This window comes from Mixophyes fleayi, chromosome 7 (genome assembly GCF_038048845.1).
Source record: "Mixophyes fleayi isolate aMixFle1 chromosome 7, aMixFle1.hap1, whole genome shotgun sequence".
NCBI lineage: Eukaryota > Metazoa > Chordata > Amphibia > Anura > Limnodynastidae > Mixophyes > Mixophyes fleayi.
This window is the reverse complement of record NC_134408.1, coordinates 61,420,301-61,437,164: the sequence shown is the minus strand read 5'-3', so window position 1 is coordinate 61,437,164 and position 16,864 is coordinate 61,420,301. Positions and strand designations below refer to the sequence as shown.

Sequence of the window (16,864 nt, the reverse complement as noted above, 5' to 3'; positions counted from 1 at the left end):
TGCTGTTCCAGAACTTGTATGACTTGTGCTGTAACTTGGGCTGCCTATTGCCTAGATCTTGTCTTCTTCTAAAATATCTACCAGATACGGCCATAGAAGAACTCTTTCCTCTTCACTTTGTGATTACTACAACCAGGAACCTTTATGTCCTTGGAGCTCTAGACATCTGAATGGAAGACTCCCGAATAAAAGCACATTATCTGCCAGGTGCTTGCCATGACCATTCTCTTGTTTACCCTTTGGAAAATGTAATTTACAATGCTTATTTCTCAACAATACCGATATATGGGGATAGATTCCAGCAATGGCTTTACATAGTTGGAACCCAGCATGTATTATGGAGTGGATTTTATGACCCAAGCAAATTTTAGGTCAAATGGATATCCCAATTTTTATTTGCAAAATTATGGAAGCCTTAGTAAACAATATGGGTGCATATACACAGTAAATTTACCAGACGTCAGGGACGTTTCAAGATTAGGCCAATAACCTAAAACACATTTTCACAGTAAACAATTACAAGTTTAGCATATGATGAATGGCAGGCAAGCTTCATAATATTATTATTATTATCCTTTATTTGTTAGGTGCCACAAGGTTTCCGCGGCGCCGTACACCATACAAACAGTACACTATACAGGATGAAACAGCACAAAACAATAAACAAAAATACCAGTACTTCAGAAACTCCAGGCAAGTTCAGCAATAAACATGGAGCAGAAGAACAGGTGAGGAGACAGGAGGGAAGACGGCCATGCTCATTTGAGCTTGCATCCTAAGGGAGGGAAAACAGAAAGACACAAGGGGAGCCAGAAGAGGCAGAGGGGAGAGCGAGTGGAGGTGAAAGGGTTAAGTGGATGGTTGGTAGGCTTTAAGGAAGAAGTGGGTTTTCAGTGCACGTTTGAAGGAGCACAGAGTAGGAGAGAGGCGGATGGAACGAGGGAGGTCATTCCAGTGAAGGGGGGCGGCACTGGAAAAGTCTTGGATTCTGGAGTGGGAAGAGGTGATAAGAGTGGAGGAGAGTCGGCGATCATTGGCTGAGTGCAGGGAGCGAGCAGGAGTGTGAATGGAGAGGAGGTTAGAGATATAGGGGGCAGTAGAGTGGGAGAGAGCCTTGTAAGTGGTGGTGAGGAGTTTGAAAAGGATTCTGTAGGGGAAGGGGAGCCAGTGTAAGGCAAGGCAGAGAGGGGAGGCAGATGAGGAGCGGCGTGAGAGAAAGAGGAGTCTAGCGGCCGCGTTGAGTACAGAGCGGAGGGGGGAGAGATGGGAGATGGGGAGGCCGGTGAGGAGGAGGTTGCAGTAATCCAGGCGGGAGATGATGAGTGCGTGTATGATGGTCTTGGTGGCATCCTGAGAGAGAAAGGGACGGATGCGGGCAATGTTGCGTAGTTGGAAGCGACAGGCTTGGGCAAGTGAGTGAATGTGGGGGGCAAAAGAGAGAGAGGAGTCAAGGGTGACCCCCAGGCAGCAGAGTTGGGTGACAGAGGAGATGGTGGTGTTGTTGATGACAATAGAGAGGTCGTGGTGGGAAGGGAGTCTGGACGGAGAAAAGACAATGAGTTCCGTTTTCGAGATATTGATTTTGAGAAAGCGCGCGGACATCCAGGAGGAGATGGCGGTGAGGCAGTCAGACACGCGAGAGAGGACAGCGGAAGAAAGGTCAGGAGAAGAGCTGTAGAGTTGAATGTCGTCAGCACACAGGTGATACTATAGACCGAAGGAGGAGATGAGAGCACCAAGGGAGGAAGTGTAGAGCGAAAAAAGTAGAGGACCAAGAACAGAGCCCTGCGGGACACCAACAGGGAGAGGGTAGTGGGGGGGAGGGGGGGAGGAGGAGCCGGAAGTGGATACAGAGAAGGAGCGGTTAGCGAGGTAAGAGGTGACCAGGTATGGACAGATCCGGAGAGGCCAAGAGAGAGAAGAGTTTGCAGCAGGAGGGGGTGGTCCACAGTGTCAAAGGCTGCAGAGAGGTCGAGGAGGATAAGAAGGGAGAAGTGACCCTTGGATTTGGCCGATAGGAGGTCGTTAGTAACCTTGGCCAGGGCAGTTTCGGTGGAGTGGAGAGGTAGCCGGATTGGAGGGGGTCCAGGAAGGAAAAGTCGGAGAGGTGATTGGCGAGGCGGCTGCAGACAATCCGCTCAAGTAGTTTGGAGGCAAAGGGGAGGAGTGAGATACTGAGAGGAATCACTAAACAGTGCATTGACTGATGGAATTTGCAGTTTTTGCTACATCAGCAACCAATAGGTTGGTAAAAGTTACAATGACACATACTGCCTGCCTCTACAGAAGACTCAGGTGAAAATTCGACTAATGAAAATAACCTTTGGAAATGAATGCAAAACGGGCATGGTGATTCACAAAACACAATTACTTTTGGTGGATTACTTGGTGCTTTTTAAGTATACAGGACACCAATTTTTATGTTTTTGGGAAAAACACACACAAAATTACCCCCTCCCACCACTTAAAATCTGCAGTTTATTTGCCATCTACTAAACTAAGACAGACAGGCTAGGAGGATCTTGTGGAAACACCCATCTATGAGATTTGATATGTATTCTGTAATGCACCTAAAAACAGGCAGGTTTACACATGTCTACAATGCACTTTGAACTTTATGTGATAAACACAAACAAAAGTGATTAGGAGTATATCCGTTTTCACATGTCCACCATTAAAAATAAAAAAACAAGTAAATGGCATAGATGAGAATGGACACTTTGTCAGGAATCGAACATTTAAGTGGCACCCATGTTATTAGAAGATTATTATACAGATCGCTACTTGCCTAAACTCCTAGACCCACTACTATACCCCCAATGTCTCACAGTGTCCCCGAATGGTAGGAAAGAGAAAATAATGTGGAGTGACCAGCAAAAAAGCTTTGTCTAATTCAAACATTGTAGTCTGTGGACAAGTACAATGATAGTCTGTAAGTGATAAACCCCTTAATCAGAGTTAAATGTATCTAGGGGTGTGGTCTAGTGACTTCTTTAAGTCACTCCCCATTTCTCTATGGGTTTAGGTACTGTTCATTTTTGGGATATGTCAAGTACACACATTTCGGAGTCTGGATACATACAAAACAGAAGAGAACAGTAAATGGAGTCAAATTTTGGCAGGATGCTCTGATAAAGGTACTCACCTCCTGAAAAAGCGTTGACATTTCACAAACCAAGCAAGAGTTGGGGCTTTGCATTTCACATTTGTGACGATCAGAAAGGAAGAAATCTCGTAGCAGAGGAGTGTGGGTAAGTGCCTGAACAATACAGTTCATAAAACATGTGTTCCCGAGATTGATTAACCCTCGCAGACCTAAAAGGATTAAATTATTTTCAGTCTGGGTTGTGCTCACTAGGACAGTCGCAATGATAAAAGAAATGCCACTTTCATAAAAGAAGATTTACATATACCACACATTCTGGCCATATCACCATAAAACTGCTGATATTGCAGGAATTAGCATTTTTCCCCATATAGCATCGGTAGTAGGCAGAACATCTTGTTGCTTTCAATAAACAAACTACAATGAGTCTGCTAAAGCTCATGGTAATTGTAATGTGGATTTAACAAAGTACTATGCACCATATATCTGAGAAAGCAATACACAAGTTGCTATCACTTTACATACTATGTTTATAAGCCACTAAAACAACAGAAAACAGATTTTCTCTCTTCTACTTACCTATGGTGCAGTTTGTGGTTATTTTCCTTCTCTTGGGATTATGCCGTAACAGTTCTAGTTCTCGCTTTGTTGGCTCCCATGTTGAATACTTTTCTCCAACACCTAAAATAGTTTGAACAGAATACAAAGGAAAAACAGACGATGACAAATGGAGGTTGTTTTCTTTTTAAAATACTTTGTAAACTTAGGCTAGGTGTTAACATCTTTGTTTGACAAAGTAGCAATGAACTATACCTTTAAAAAGGATAATATAAAATGTACATTATACATATTTCTTTGAATTTCAGTCATGCTGGTGGGTCAATTTGTTCCATGGAGCATACATTTTAATTGTTGCACAACACTTTTTTTTGCCAATGCCGTATTTAGACAACTAAGGGTAGTGTCACACGTTTAATGAAAGTTTCAAAGAAGTACAATAACTGTCCTATTTGGAGGTGCAAAGAGTTGGTTTTGTATTCAATAAAGTCTCTGGATTACTATGGAATAATGTTGTCTAGTAGAACAGCAAGAATGGATAATAATGAAGAGTGTTCTTACCCGTCATTGCATACTGGTATGGAGAAACCAAAGATGGAGCAAAAGCTATAAAAAACAAAAAGACAAGCAAAAAACAAGTGTCATTTTACCAATTCAACATCCACATACAAAAACATACAGCAGTTGCAAATAAAAAAAAATAAAAAAAAATATTGACCCAGAGGTCAATATTAAGTACACAACAGTTCATAGTGTCAGAGGAAGTAATCGCATGGCAGGAAATGTAGGACAATCAAATAGATTCCCAACGAGAAGGATGCTGCTCAAGCTTTATTAATCTGTGCTAATGACTCACTAGTGGGAGTGAAGCGACACCTCAGGAGGTTTACATCTTTTTTTACCCTAGTGTTTCATTACATTAAAAATATGTTGGATGTATTTTGTTACATCCCGAAACTTACAGGACAAAAAACATAGTTTCTTAAAAAAGGTCATGCCTATTATTCATGCGATTTTATTTTTTCAGGGAAATTACAATCATATAATCACAACCATATTTTGCATGAGAAAAGGTAAATTTATAATCTTGTAATGTGCTCAGATGTTAGTAATTAACATGATCCCCCAACCCAGTTACTCTTGAGAAACTAAGACATTATCAATTACAGCCTCACATTCCAATTTTAACTGGGTGAGAGATTCAGCTAAAGATATGTGAAGTGCCTCCTTTAATGATGCTATTCACACTTTAAAGTTAGCAGTTGTTTGTCGACACCTGCACATGAAAAACAGATAGGGAAATCTCATGCAACTTTGCCTCATAAAACGCTCTCCAGAATTGACCATTACTTTGCTGTCAACACTGCTGGTAGAATTTCTTGGTAAGCAGAATATTTACCATGAGAAATTTCAGATCACTGTCATCTGTTGGTCTCTTTTAAGACCTCCAGTGAGCAACCTGCTTAGCTATGGAAATTAAACTAGAGCTGGATACATGAAAGACACAATAATGAGGATTGCGGTATACAACAGATACCTTTCACCCAAAACATTGGAAAAGATATCGGGGAATAAGATGACATGCATTGGAAGCACACATTACTGGTCCATTTATTTTATGTACATTATTCCGTCACAAGTCTGCAGTGCAAGAGATGATACCACTAGAAACAGTGTTAGCCAGGGCAGAAAATCCAATATGTGACCAACAAAACACAAACTATATATACAAACTGAAGTCAGCCACAAATTTTGCAGCACCAGAGTCCGCATATACACTGCATGAACACAAATTAAATATAGTACCAAATCATGCAAGTACAATTACAGATACTGCATATAAAAGTACAAATCCCATATGTATAAGTTAAACTCAAAAGCATAATACACAAATACAAGTTAAACATAAGAAGTAGACAAAAGAGGTACAAACATGAGAGTAAAGAGGACCCTGCTCATGAGAGCTTATTGAACTGAATACTGGAGAGAATGGGCAGCCAGTGAAGGGATTTACAGGGTGGTACAGCGGATGAGGAGGGGAAGAGGAAAAAGATTAACCTTTCACAGTGCTCAGGGTAGACTGCAGAAGGGATTTGGTTACATTGTGAGTGAGAAAGGGACATCCAGATGGAGAGGCAGTTGGACAGAGAGAATAAGAGATCAGAGGAGGAAAAGTAGATGTGTGCGCCATGTGCATAGAACTGGTAGTGGAAGTGAAATGAGCGCATGAGTTCACTGATAGAAAAGGTGTGTAGGGAGAAGTACAGAGAACAGAGCCTTAATGAACCCCCGACAGATGGAGGAAGATTATGGTAGCAGGAGTCAGAAGTAGACACGCTGAAAGAGCTATCAGAGGGAAAGGAGGTGAACCATGAAATGACAGTGCTACCAAAGCCAAGGCAGTGAAGGGAGGTCAACAGTGTCGAAAGTGGCAGAAAGGTCAAAAAGTATGATCAAGGAGTAATGGCCCTTCAACTTAGCTAGGAGAAGATTGGTCAGTTTAGTAAGAGTAGGTTCAGTGAAAGTGAAGAGAGACGCGAGGCTGGATCGACTGGACCACCAAGAAGAGAGTAGGTGGATAGATTAGAGTCAGGCGGTTGAAGACAAGCTGTTTCAGAAGTCTGGAAGCAAAGTGGAACGGGGAAATGGGGCCCCTAGAAAATAAGCTCTCACAGGCATGGTCCTCTCTCCCCTATGTCTCATGTCTATCTTGTTTGTCCCTGTGATCACAAATAATTCTATGTAGTACACTATTCTGATTGTTTACATACATATGTAATTCGGACTTGTTTCTGTGATACCTGTAATTGCTCGCTCATTCTTGCATTTCAGAAGCGATTTCATGATGGATGAATGCAGTCAATTACGCCTTTAAAGTAGAAGGTGAAGTCAAGCGGTGGTAATTGATTTTCCGATTACCACCATTCCGACATCTTTAATGCCCCCCCCCCAAAAACCCCAGAAAGAACGAAAAAGATACTTTAAAATAATCACACTTACCTTGAAGACGACGCTGGAGATCACCGAAGAAACCAGCATATATAATGACAGCAAGGCATTCCGATTGGAGAAGCGAGCATTAATGCAGCCTGACGTCATCGCGACGTCTGTCACTAAAAATTTAAAACGGCAATGTGGGAACCCCTAAGGTTAAGTGTTTAAACACAACCTCACATTTCCGCTTTAAATTTTTAGTGACAGACGACGCGATGACGTCAGGCTGCATTAACGCTCACTTCTCCAATCGGAATGCCTTGTTGTCATATTATGCCGGTTTCTTCGGTGATCTCCAGCGTCGTCTTCAAGGTAAGTCTAATTATTTTAAACTCGCTTTTTCATTCTGGGTTTTTTTTTTGGAGGCATTAGAGATGTTGGATTTATAATAATCGCTAAAACGTACCGAACCCAAGTCAAGAGTGGTAGTGGTGATAGAAGAGGGGCAGGAGCAGATGAAGGCCAGAATTGTTCGACGTGACGGGTTGGTGGGGGAGAGATCTGTTTGTAGGTTTCCTTGGCGAAAATGAAAGGTGTAATAAGAGGAAAGGATACATTTGAAACGGAAGCGGTTGGTGTTGGAATGAGATTTCCTCTATTGGCGCACTTTTGTAGCTACAGTTGGTTTGGAGTGCCAGGTTTGGGGTTTGGAACACGAGAAAATATGTAAGGAGGCTGGGGCTGCTTCATATAGAGCTGCAGAGTGTGGAGAAAAAGGAGAGGGAGACAGATTGAGAAAAGGATAGAGTCAAGGCTGTCACTGTGTGCACATGGCTTTGAGGGCAAGAGGGGAAGCTGGTGGCAAGGTGAGGCAGAAAGATAGAAGATTGTGTTCGGTGAGCACGGGGGCTGAATTAGAGAAGATGGAGATGTTGCAAAGAGAGAAGAATTTAAGGTCCAGGGGATATCCATAGTGATGGATGGGAAATGAAGTCCATTTGTAGAGGCTATAAGAGGAGGCGAGGGTGAGCAGACCAAAAACGCAAGAACTTCGAAGGAGGAGGAGGGTTCAGGCCGGATGATACTGTAGGAGAAACCAGGATACAGCAGGACATCTACTCCTTCTCCTTGGTGTTCCATAGCAAGGGAAGCAGTGTCAGAGAGAAAGATCCAGGTTTCATAAGGGCTAGGAGAAAAATGTTAAATACGGATCTAGTGATCCAGTGCATAAAGCAGAAAGGGAGGGGGGATAATAAGAGGGATGAGAATTATTTGGAGTGGTTAGAGTCCCCTTTATTAATTGGGTGCAGGTACGGTATTTTAAAAACCACAGGTACTTCGTGTCATGGTTATATCTAGAGATGGGCGGGTCCGGTTCTCCGAGAACCGAACCCACCCGAACTTTGGGTATCCGAGTACCGAGCTGAGCAGCTCGGTACTCTCCCGCCCATTCCGAATCCAAATCGAGGCCGAACGTCATTGTGACGTCGTCGGATCTCGGGGCTCGGTTCTCGCGATACTTCAACTTTATAAATACACGCCTCCACAGCAATCCATCGCCATTTGACAGAGGGAGAGAGCAGGGTGTAGTCATAGGCTAATTAGGGCAGGGACAGAGAATACAATATTGTTCTTGCAATTGCTCTAACCAAAATCGCTAGTGCAGAGAGGAGGATAGAGGTTTATTATTTTTTCTTCATATTTGGCACTCCCCAGCGCTTTTGGGGTGTCCCCCATAATTGTGCATAAATATTTCTGGCTGTCAAAAGTCATATCTGTCAGCAGTATCTACTAAATAATTTTTAGCACTCCTCAGTGCTTTTGGGGTGTCCTCCCTAATTGTGCATTAATATTTCTGGCTGTCAAAAGTCATATCTGTCAGCAGTATCTACTAAATAATTTTTAGCACTCCCCAGTGGTTTGCGCTCAGAATGGATTCAAAGCAGTCCACATATGATCTGAATGAGCAACCAGGTTCTGTCACCAGTCCTGATGTTAGTGTTCCCAGTACGTCATCTGGCCAAGGCGATGTCAAACAACAGAGTGTTTTCAAATTAGTGCAAAAAACAAAAACCAAAAAAAAATTTACTGTATTGAAGCGAAAAAGAAGTGTAACTGAGCAAAAGTTAAGTGACGATAAAAAAAAAATTGCAAGCATGCCATTCTACACATGCAGTGGCAAAGAGAGAATGAGGCCTTCACCTTTGGCTATTAGTGGCAGATCCCAAAAAGTTACCCAGCCTACAATTGGTGCACAACTACTGTTACGCGTCAAAGCCGAGCTGCAAGATAACAGTGAGGCATTACAGGAGAATATTTGCTCTGATTCACAAATGACAACAATCCCTGTGGAGAGTCCATCCAACAGTGGGATGTCTAATCGTGAGCATTCTGCTGATGTGTGCCTTAATAGCCCGAGTGTAGCCGGTGATACCCAAATTGAGGATGCCACTTTGGAATTAGAAGAGGATGAGGGGGAGATTTGTGTAGGCGACGAGGGCGCTAATGATGATGTTGATGATTATGATGCAGACAGATACCAAATTGCCTCTCTCAATTTCTATTTATATTCTAGATTATATAACGGCTGAATTTATTAGTATTTTATACAAGTGGAGGGGGGCCTAGAGAGACAGAAACCAAACTGGCTTTCTTCATGTCAATTAATATTGTACAGTCTATAACGGCTGGATTTTTTTGTATTTTATACAAGCGGAGGGGGGCCTAGAGAGACAGAAACCAAACTGTCTTTCTCCATGTCAATTAATATTGTACAGTCTATAATGGCTGAATTTTTTAGTATTTTATACAAGTGGAGGGGGGCCTAGAGAGACAGAAACCAAACTGGCTTTCTCCATGTCAATTAATATTGTACAGTCTATAATGGCTGAATTTTTTGGTATTTTATACAAGTGGAGGGGGGCCTTGAGAGACAGAAACCAAACTGGCTTTTTCCATTTCTTTACATATTTAACTATAAGTGTAGGGTGTAATATACATTCAAAGACGATGGCTGTATTGCCAATATGCATAGATGGAGAGGAAGACAATCTGTTTTGTGTGTAGAATAGGCCTACCAACGAAGAATTAAACTGTTTTTTTGGATGATTTATTACCTCAACAATTAGATTACTTGTCTCTAAAACAGTTGGAGCACTAAATTGGGTTAATTTAGACCCAAAAACATGGATTTTCCCAAAAAATAGCAAAACAAAACCAAACAAAACCAAAACCAAAACACGCAATGGCAGTTTTGCAAAACCAAAACACGACGGTAATCCAGATCCAAAACCGAATCCAAAACCAAAACACGGGGGTCAGTGACCATCTCTAGTTATATCCCTACTATTTTGATTAGATATGATGCACACATCAGATCCCCCCCTTCAACCCCAGCATGTTTTGCACTTGTAATTGAAGCAACTTTCAGGACTGATAAGAGCTAACCCAGACACCATGGATTTGCGGGATGTAGAGCATGATGAAAAAATAAATAAAAAAAAACCAAACATATGTCATACTATTATTTTGTTGTTTTTTGCAAACTTCAGTGATTATTTGGGCACCTACAAACAGTTATTGGATAATTTGGGCATTTAACTGGCTTACATATAAACTGTAATAAATCTGCACAATGGTCATTTCCACATAGCCTAGTATAGGTTTATTCATTTTAGTATCTGGGCATCATTGTAACCAGGCATACTAGAGAGTGTATTGCTGTAAACCGGACTCTAATATTGGGAGACATTTAAGACAGAGATCAAAGTTGACAAATGTTATCAGTTGGCAAATTACATTTTCTGTAGATGATTTTACTCCAAAAACTCTGTTTGTCATAATTTACAATTCTCTTATTAAAAGTTATTCTCAGTAGTAACATTTAGTTCAGTGTAGTGGTTGAAGTGGAAATATTGGAAGTGACAGTAGGGAAAATGGAGAATGGAACATGATAATTTTACAATAAAGGCAGTAGAAGTGGCGGTATGGCATACTACTGTATACACCCAACTGTGACCACTGGTTCAGTGGGATTGAAAGGGAGGCTTCTCCTTTCTGCAGCAAATTGTGACTCTGCCACCATACAAATGCAGTTTAATATATTAGTGTAGTTGTTCTTCTATGAAGCAGTTTAATCTGAGAACCAGCTTACTAAGGTAGTAGCAGAGGACAAAGTCTGTGAGTGGAACCACCTGTAGGTGTGTGTACTGGGCTGTCATACTGACAGAACTTTATGTACTTCTCCACTTGGGAGGCTGCTCCAGGTCCATAGGAAGAGAGAGTATAAGGGAGTGGTTGGAGTTCCTTTTAGTCAGCTATATGAACTAGACTTTATTTTGATTCGATATTGCTATCTTTTATTTATAAAGAGCTGACCTTTATGCAGCGCTGTACATTGAGGGGATCATGACAAAAACAAATTACTATTACGCCAAACATTTTTGACAACATAAGCCTGGCACTTGTGGTCTAGCAATTCTGTTATCTCCAAAATGCGAATTCAGGCCAGAAGAAGGGGATCACTGGGGCTAACAATTTAATCAGTTGTGGCCCTGGCCCTGGATTTACAAACATGAAATTAAAGCCAAAAGCAAACAGTTACAATTTTATATTGTCCTGTGAAAGTTCAAATCAGCAATTTGTCTACCAAACGGTAAACAGACTTTCAGGTAATGTAGGAGTTTAGACATTTTATAATCTGCTGATAGTAGTTCCTTTAAATTGGAACAGCGCTGCAGCAAGGGACATTTAGGGCATAAGTTACATTGGTACGACTTAAATGTACGAGACTAGAATAATATGCTCTGTCTAGAATGTACAGCTTTGTTGGGAGGCCTCAAGTTACCGCCTCAAATTATCTAAGGGGAAAACATCAGTCTCCAATAAATTTTTACTTTCACTGACAATGTTGGCCACTCTGCAGAATTAAAGTGATGTAAAAATTTTAGACCAAACCTCCGTTTCGAAGGTTTACAGAGGGCCTCTGAAAGTGGGATATAATAAATTGAATACTGCAATGTGTAGTTCTGTAAATAACTTACCTGCCGAAAAAATTAAAATGCCATGTACTACTGCTGCTCACAAGTACAAAATATACATGCATCGTTTATTGAATTGTAGCAGTTATGTGCCAAAATAAAAAAAAAATGAATACCTTGCAATTTCCAAGCTTTTCTTTGTTCTTCTTTGGCAACTTGCTCCATGTCTTTGTCGTATATATAATCTTGACACATAAAGCAATATATACCCCCATACAATAAATCTATGGCTGGAGAGACACAAAACATTATAACATGCTCATGAGAGAGAGGGGAAAAATAAAGGTATTCGTTTACATGTAGAAGAATTAGATCCATTTTTAAACATGCCAAATCTAAATAAAACTAACAACTCTCAAAAACGAATTCTCCATCAAGATGTAAGCAGATTTGAAGCCTCAGACATCCATGCACAGAGTAACATATACAAGCCAATGGCCAGACTTGAAAGAATTGGATAGAATAGTTGTGGGTGTCTTCTGTGAGGTAGATGATGGTCAACCAGTTCAGATAACATCTGGCAAAGAACACTATACAAAATTAGAACTACTGATATATGTGACACTGGATTAAATGACTTAAATGCAGTGAATGTGCTCCATTTTGTGAACAGAGCCTCAGAATAAGCTTAAATTAATTTTTATACAATCCATCTGTCTGAGCACAACTCACTGGATTGGAGATCAAAATGGTTAAAATGTGCATGTATGAAAAACTACATACATATAGCACAGAAACACATCAACAGTTACACTATATTCTACCTATTCAAACAATCTGAGAACTTGAAATCCCTTACCTAGATTGTGTCTCTTAACCTTTGCGTGTTCGTGAATATGTTTCTTGGTGAAACAACCAAAGAATACACAGTATAGGCAAGAGTGAAGCCTGTTCAGGTGGGCACCACACATGTGACAAATACACGACTTGGCCTGCAAAAAAAAAATAAAAAATAAAAAATTACCATGTAAAGACAACTACGGGTGTGAATTTTCATATACCACTCTAAAGGACAAACAGAAGAGCATTATTTTTTTACAATTTTTTAGTGTATCAAACACTACTCACATGCTCCCTGCTTTGGAACAAATATTAGGACACTGGCAAAGATTTGTAGCCAAGATGTTCTAACTTGTGAGCGACACTAATTATCAAAGAAAAACCTCCACTTTTCTACAACAGAGTATGCTTGGGGAATGGGGACATTTATCCTCTAGTCCTGGTGTTCCTAACCTTTTTTATGCCATGGACCCCTTTGGCAGTCTGGTAAAGCCTATGGACCCCTTTTTGTGGCCTGGGATTTCTATTGGTCACAGGTACTGCGAATACTTCTGTGGTTTGTTGTCTACATTCACAATTGTAGGAAATGCTGAATTTCAGTTAGAGGATAGTGAAAATAAATGATTGTCTACCCATCAATCACGAACCCTCTGAAATCTATCAGCAGACCGCAGCCTTAAACATTATAGCCTACCTGCCTAAAATGTTGCTTTTCAGTAATCATAAACACAGAAATAAATCACTGGTTTTTCCTACAGCCAATGTAGGGAGCATTGCTAATTAATTTAATGAGGAAGGGAATGCTATGGGCAGTGTAGGGAAAAGCAGGTATAATTTATGAATGTAATCAGCATATTTTAATAAATGGTGCTCCAAACGATGAAAAGACATTCCAGATAAAAGGATTCCACTTCTACCGCAAGTCATCTTTCATTAAGTACAGGTGGTGAATAGCCTGTAAATAAACAACCCTCCCCTAGAACACTCACATACCAAGGGCAATGTTAGAAAAGATTAGGATCATTTTAAAATGTGTTATAAGCATAAGGACCAAAATTATAGAACCAAAAACTCCTTATCTAGAAAAGTCCCATCTGTTCTGGATAAAACACCCCAACATTTCTATACATTTGACACACAGTGTGGTGGTTTTGTAGAGGTTAAAATTTTGTCATTTGGGATTATGATTAAACAGTTGCGTGGAAGAAGAGTTATGAGAATGTGGTGTAAAAGTGTGGCTTGTGAAAAATCTTGTACAAGCAAGTGTAGAAAAGTGCAGTGAAGAAAAGAGCTTTGTAGGCTACAGTTCATGGCATGAGGTTTAAACACCAGTACAAGAAAATAATAATAAAAAATTAAATACAGAACTCAGATTATAGCACAAAATGCTCAAATTTCTAATAGGTGCAAAAAAAAGGAATGAAGCAGTAAGGCATACAAGATGGCAGTACTAGTTGTATTTTAGATGTAGGAGCAAATTGATAAACTAGATATAAAATTATAGCTAGAATCTGATTGGTTGCTATAGGCAACATCTCCACTTTTTAAAATTCGCAGCTTGATAAATTTACCCTTTGGTCTTGACCTTCCTGCAGGATATAAATTTGAGTAAACCGCTTCATTACAAACCAAAAAAGTGCACAAGCTCTGCCTAAAGCAAATGTTTATCTTTATTAAGTTATTTGTACTCCCTACTTCTCTTGCAGTAAAAAGACTGGCTGACACAATTTCTGCATCTCCAAGAGGCTACAATAAGAATCATCTTAACTGATCAAAACCTGATCAGCCAGTATGAATAAGGCAGTGGCGCACGCAGGGGGGGTTTGTGAGTCTCCAGAAACCCCCCCTGCAGTGGCCGCTATAGCTGCACTGTCCTATACAGCAGCCGCGGCGCTGTCAAAGAAGCGTCCGCAGTGGTGCTGTAGTGTATACAGCACCGCCGCGGACGCTTCTTAGACAGCGCCGCAGCTGCTGTATAGGACAGCACTGAAGAAACGGAGCTGCTGCGCATGCGCTGCAGCTCTCGCGGGGGGGGGGGGGGGGGTGTTTTTGGTTTTTTTTGGGTCGGGGGGAAAGCCCCCCGACAATCCTCCGTTCGCCCCTGTAAAGAAATACACCATAGGATCTACTATCGTAGACTCTACTTATCTCCCACTTTAAGTCGCTCAATTGGAATACAACCCTGACCAAATGGCCTTCGAAGCACCTTTACAAGTTCATTTCTTTATCATAGTCTTTAGGACAGTCCATTGATTGGGATTTTGGCTTCAAGTCAAATATTTTACAACTTCACATATTCTTACTTTTGCATACCACCCCCCCAACTACAGAAGCAAAACTCCAGAAAAGGTAGTAAAAATTATCAGCAGCTGATAAAAACTGCACATTACAGAATTGAATTTATATCAATTCACAGTCAATGACTTTATTCAAAGGAAAAAAAACTCCTTTTAATTTAATTGGTTGAATTGAATTGATATTTAGTTGGATGGGTTAGAATCGTCACTTGAAAAAAAAAAAAATAATTAAAAATTCACTCGTGTTTTTTTTTTTTTTGGCGGTCTGGGAAAGCTTTATTGTCACTTCCCTCATATACCAAATTACAAATAAAAACATACCTTCAGGAAACAGGCTATAACATTTAGTGTAGTACTATTAAGCTATAAAAATACTACACTATATTACTGTGTTTGTGGAATCCATCTAGTATCCGTTTTTTTGGAGTGGAGTTGCTTTTGAAGATACCTCCAGCAGATGTTTGAGGTAAATTAACTCCTGTTAAAAATAAGTGAATACGAATTAATAAAAGGGATATGCAGCCTATTGGTCATGTTCTGCATAAGTTTACATTTTGGAAGTGTCAGACTTAATAAGAGAAAGTACCATGTGCTGAATTCTGCTCATTATTCAGATAAAATCAACTCTATTTCTTCTGGTACGAGGCTATTTGTTTTGTCACAAATTGGATGAACTTTATTTGTATACACTACACGATGCTTGGCATTTTTTCCCTGTAATTTAGCTTGAAAACTGAATTACTATATAACAACTGACATATTCCTTAGTCAATTTGTTTTTCTAGATTACTTTTTATCACAAACATTTTATTTAGAATGTGAAGCAGGCCTGAGCTCAAGAAAACAAGCAAGAGAAGTAAGCCTAGAAGTACAGAAGGTGATGGAATAGTAGAAAAAGAGGACCCTTTTTGTGAAAGTTTACATCTTAAAATGGCAGGGGAAAACACAAATGAGTTAGGAGGAGGGTTGATAGGCTTGAATAAAGAAATTAGTTTTAAGCGCACACTTGAAGCCTTGGGTAGTACCGGAATAGCCTGGAAGATCCTTCCACAGGTGGGGAGGAGCCCGGGCAAAGTCCTGGAAGGGGAAAGAGATAATCAATGTGGTAGTTAGGTGGCAGTCATTGGCAAGAGGGAGGTTGGGGGGAATGGTGCTGGAAGGTGTGTCTGTAGATTAGGTTGGAGATGTAAGGAGAGAGGATTGGTTGAGAGCTTTGTAAGCGATGAGTTTAAATTTGGTTCTTTAGGCCACAGGAATGCAATGTAGCAACTGGCAGAAAGGGACAGGAGCGATCGTGAATATGGTGACTTTGTGGCGAGAAAAGGCTGGGTTTTGGACATATGCAGGTGGAGGCAGCAGGATTTGGAGGGAGACTGAATGTGAGGGAGGAGTAGAGGTTAACCTAACCCATAAGCAGCGTACCTGATTGAAAAGAGGGTAGTGTAATCACAGAAAGGAGAGGGGGCACACAATTTTTTCAGTCTTTGAAGTATTGAGTTTAAGAAAGACACATGAGCCATAAGGTAAAGGGAGAGGATAGACCAATTTGTGGGTTATCAGCATACAGGTGGTACTGCATGCCAATTATTTAATATGTACCTGCCATTTAAACACATGGCATAACCGGACCAGAAGATAGTATCCTGATTTGAACATTTTTCCAGTTTAAAAAAAAAGAGGGAAAAAAAGATTGCAGAAATAAAATCTGTAGATTAGTTAACATATTTATTGAATAAATAAAAAGTTAACCAATAAAGGTTAATGATTAGTATGGATAGGGGGGTTCATTTTTTGGATTATAATTATAAGGCAGTTTGATAATGGGGGAACAGGACAGCGATAGTGCTAAACATGAGGATAGGTGGTTATGAGCAGAAGGATGATGGTGGAGGTGTGATGGAGGACAATGATGTACTGAGAAGTATGAATGTGTTTGAAGAGTGAAAGGGACAGATGTAGAGGTGTAAGATGAAGATGCTAGGTTTAATAGGGGTAGAAGCTATGACCTAGGACCGACTGACCAATGTCCAATTGCTGTTCACATGGAACCCTTCTCCGTTTCAGCCTTCAAAGATCTTGTTTGAATATTTGCTACTACCACCAAGGTCCTCTATTTATAAAGGAGCAACCGTATAAAAAATATTTTAAAT

The 16,864-nt window shown here is 40.4% G+C and overlaps 1 protein-coding gene across 7 annotated transcripts in view; it reads right to left on the bottom strand.

The window, feature by feature from the left end:
- LOC142097775 (ubiquitin carboxyl-terminal hydrolase 22-A) overlaps nucleotides 1–16,864 on the bottom strand; it is a 59,863-nt gene that overhangs the window by 28,119 nt on the left and 14,880 nt on the right. For all 7 annotated transcript variants that reach the window (XM_075179907.1, XM_075179909.1, XM_075179910.1 and 4 more), the window contains exons 3-7: nucleotides 12,437–12,569; nucleotides 11,754–11,867; nucleotides 4,226–4,270; nucleotides 3,686–3,787; nucleotides 3,146–3,315 (exon numbers count right to left, since the gene is read on the bottom strand). In XM_075179907.1, the coding sequence (XP_075036008.1) occupies nucleotides 3,146–3,315; nucleotides 3,686–3,787; nucleotides 4,226–4,270; nucleotides 11,754–11,867; nucleotides 12,437–12,569 (564 nt within the window). The remainder of the gene's footprint in view (nucleotides 1–3,145; nucleotides 3,316–3,685; nucleotides 3,788–4,225; nucleotides 4,271–11,753; nucleotides 11,868–12,436; nucleotides 12,570–16,864) is intronic.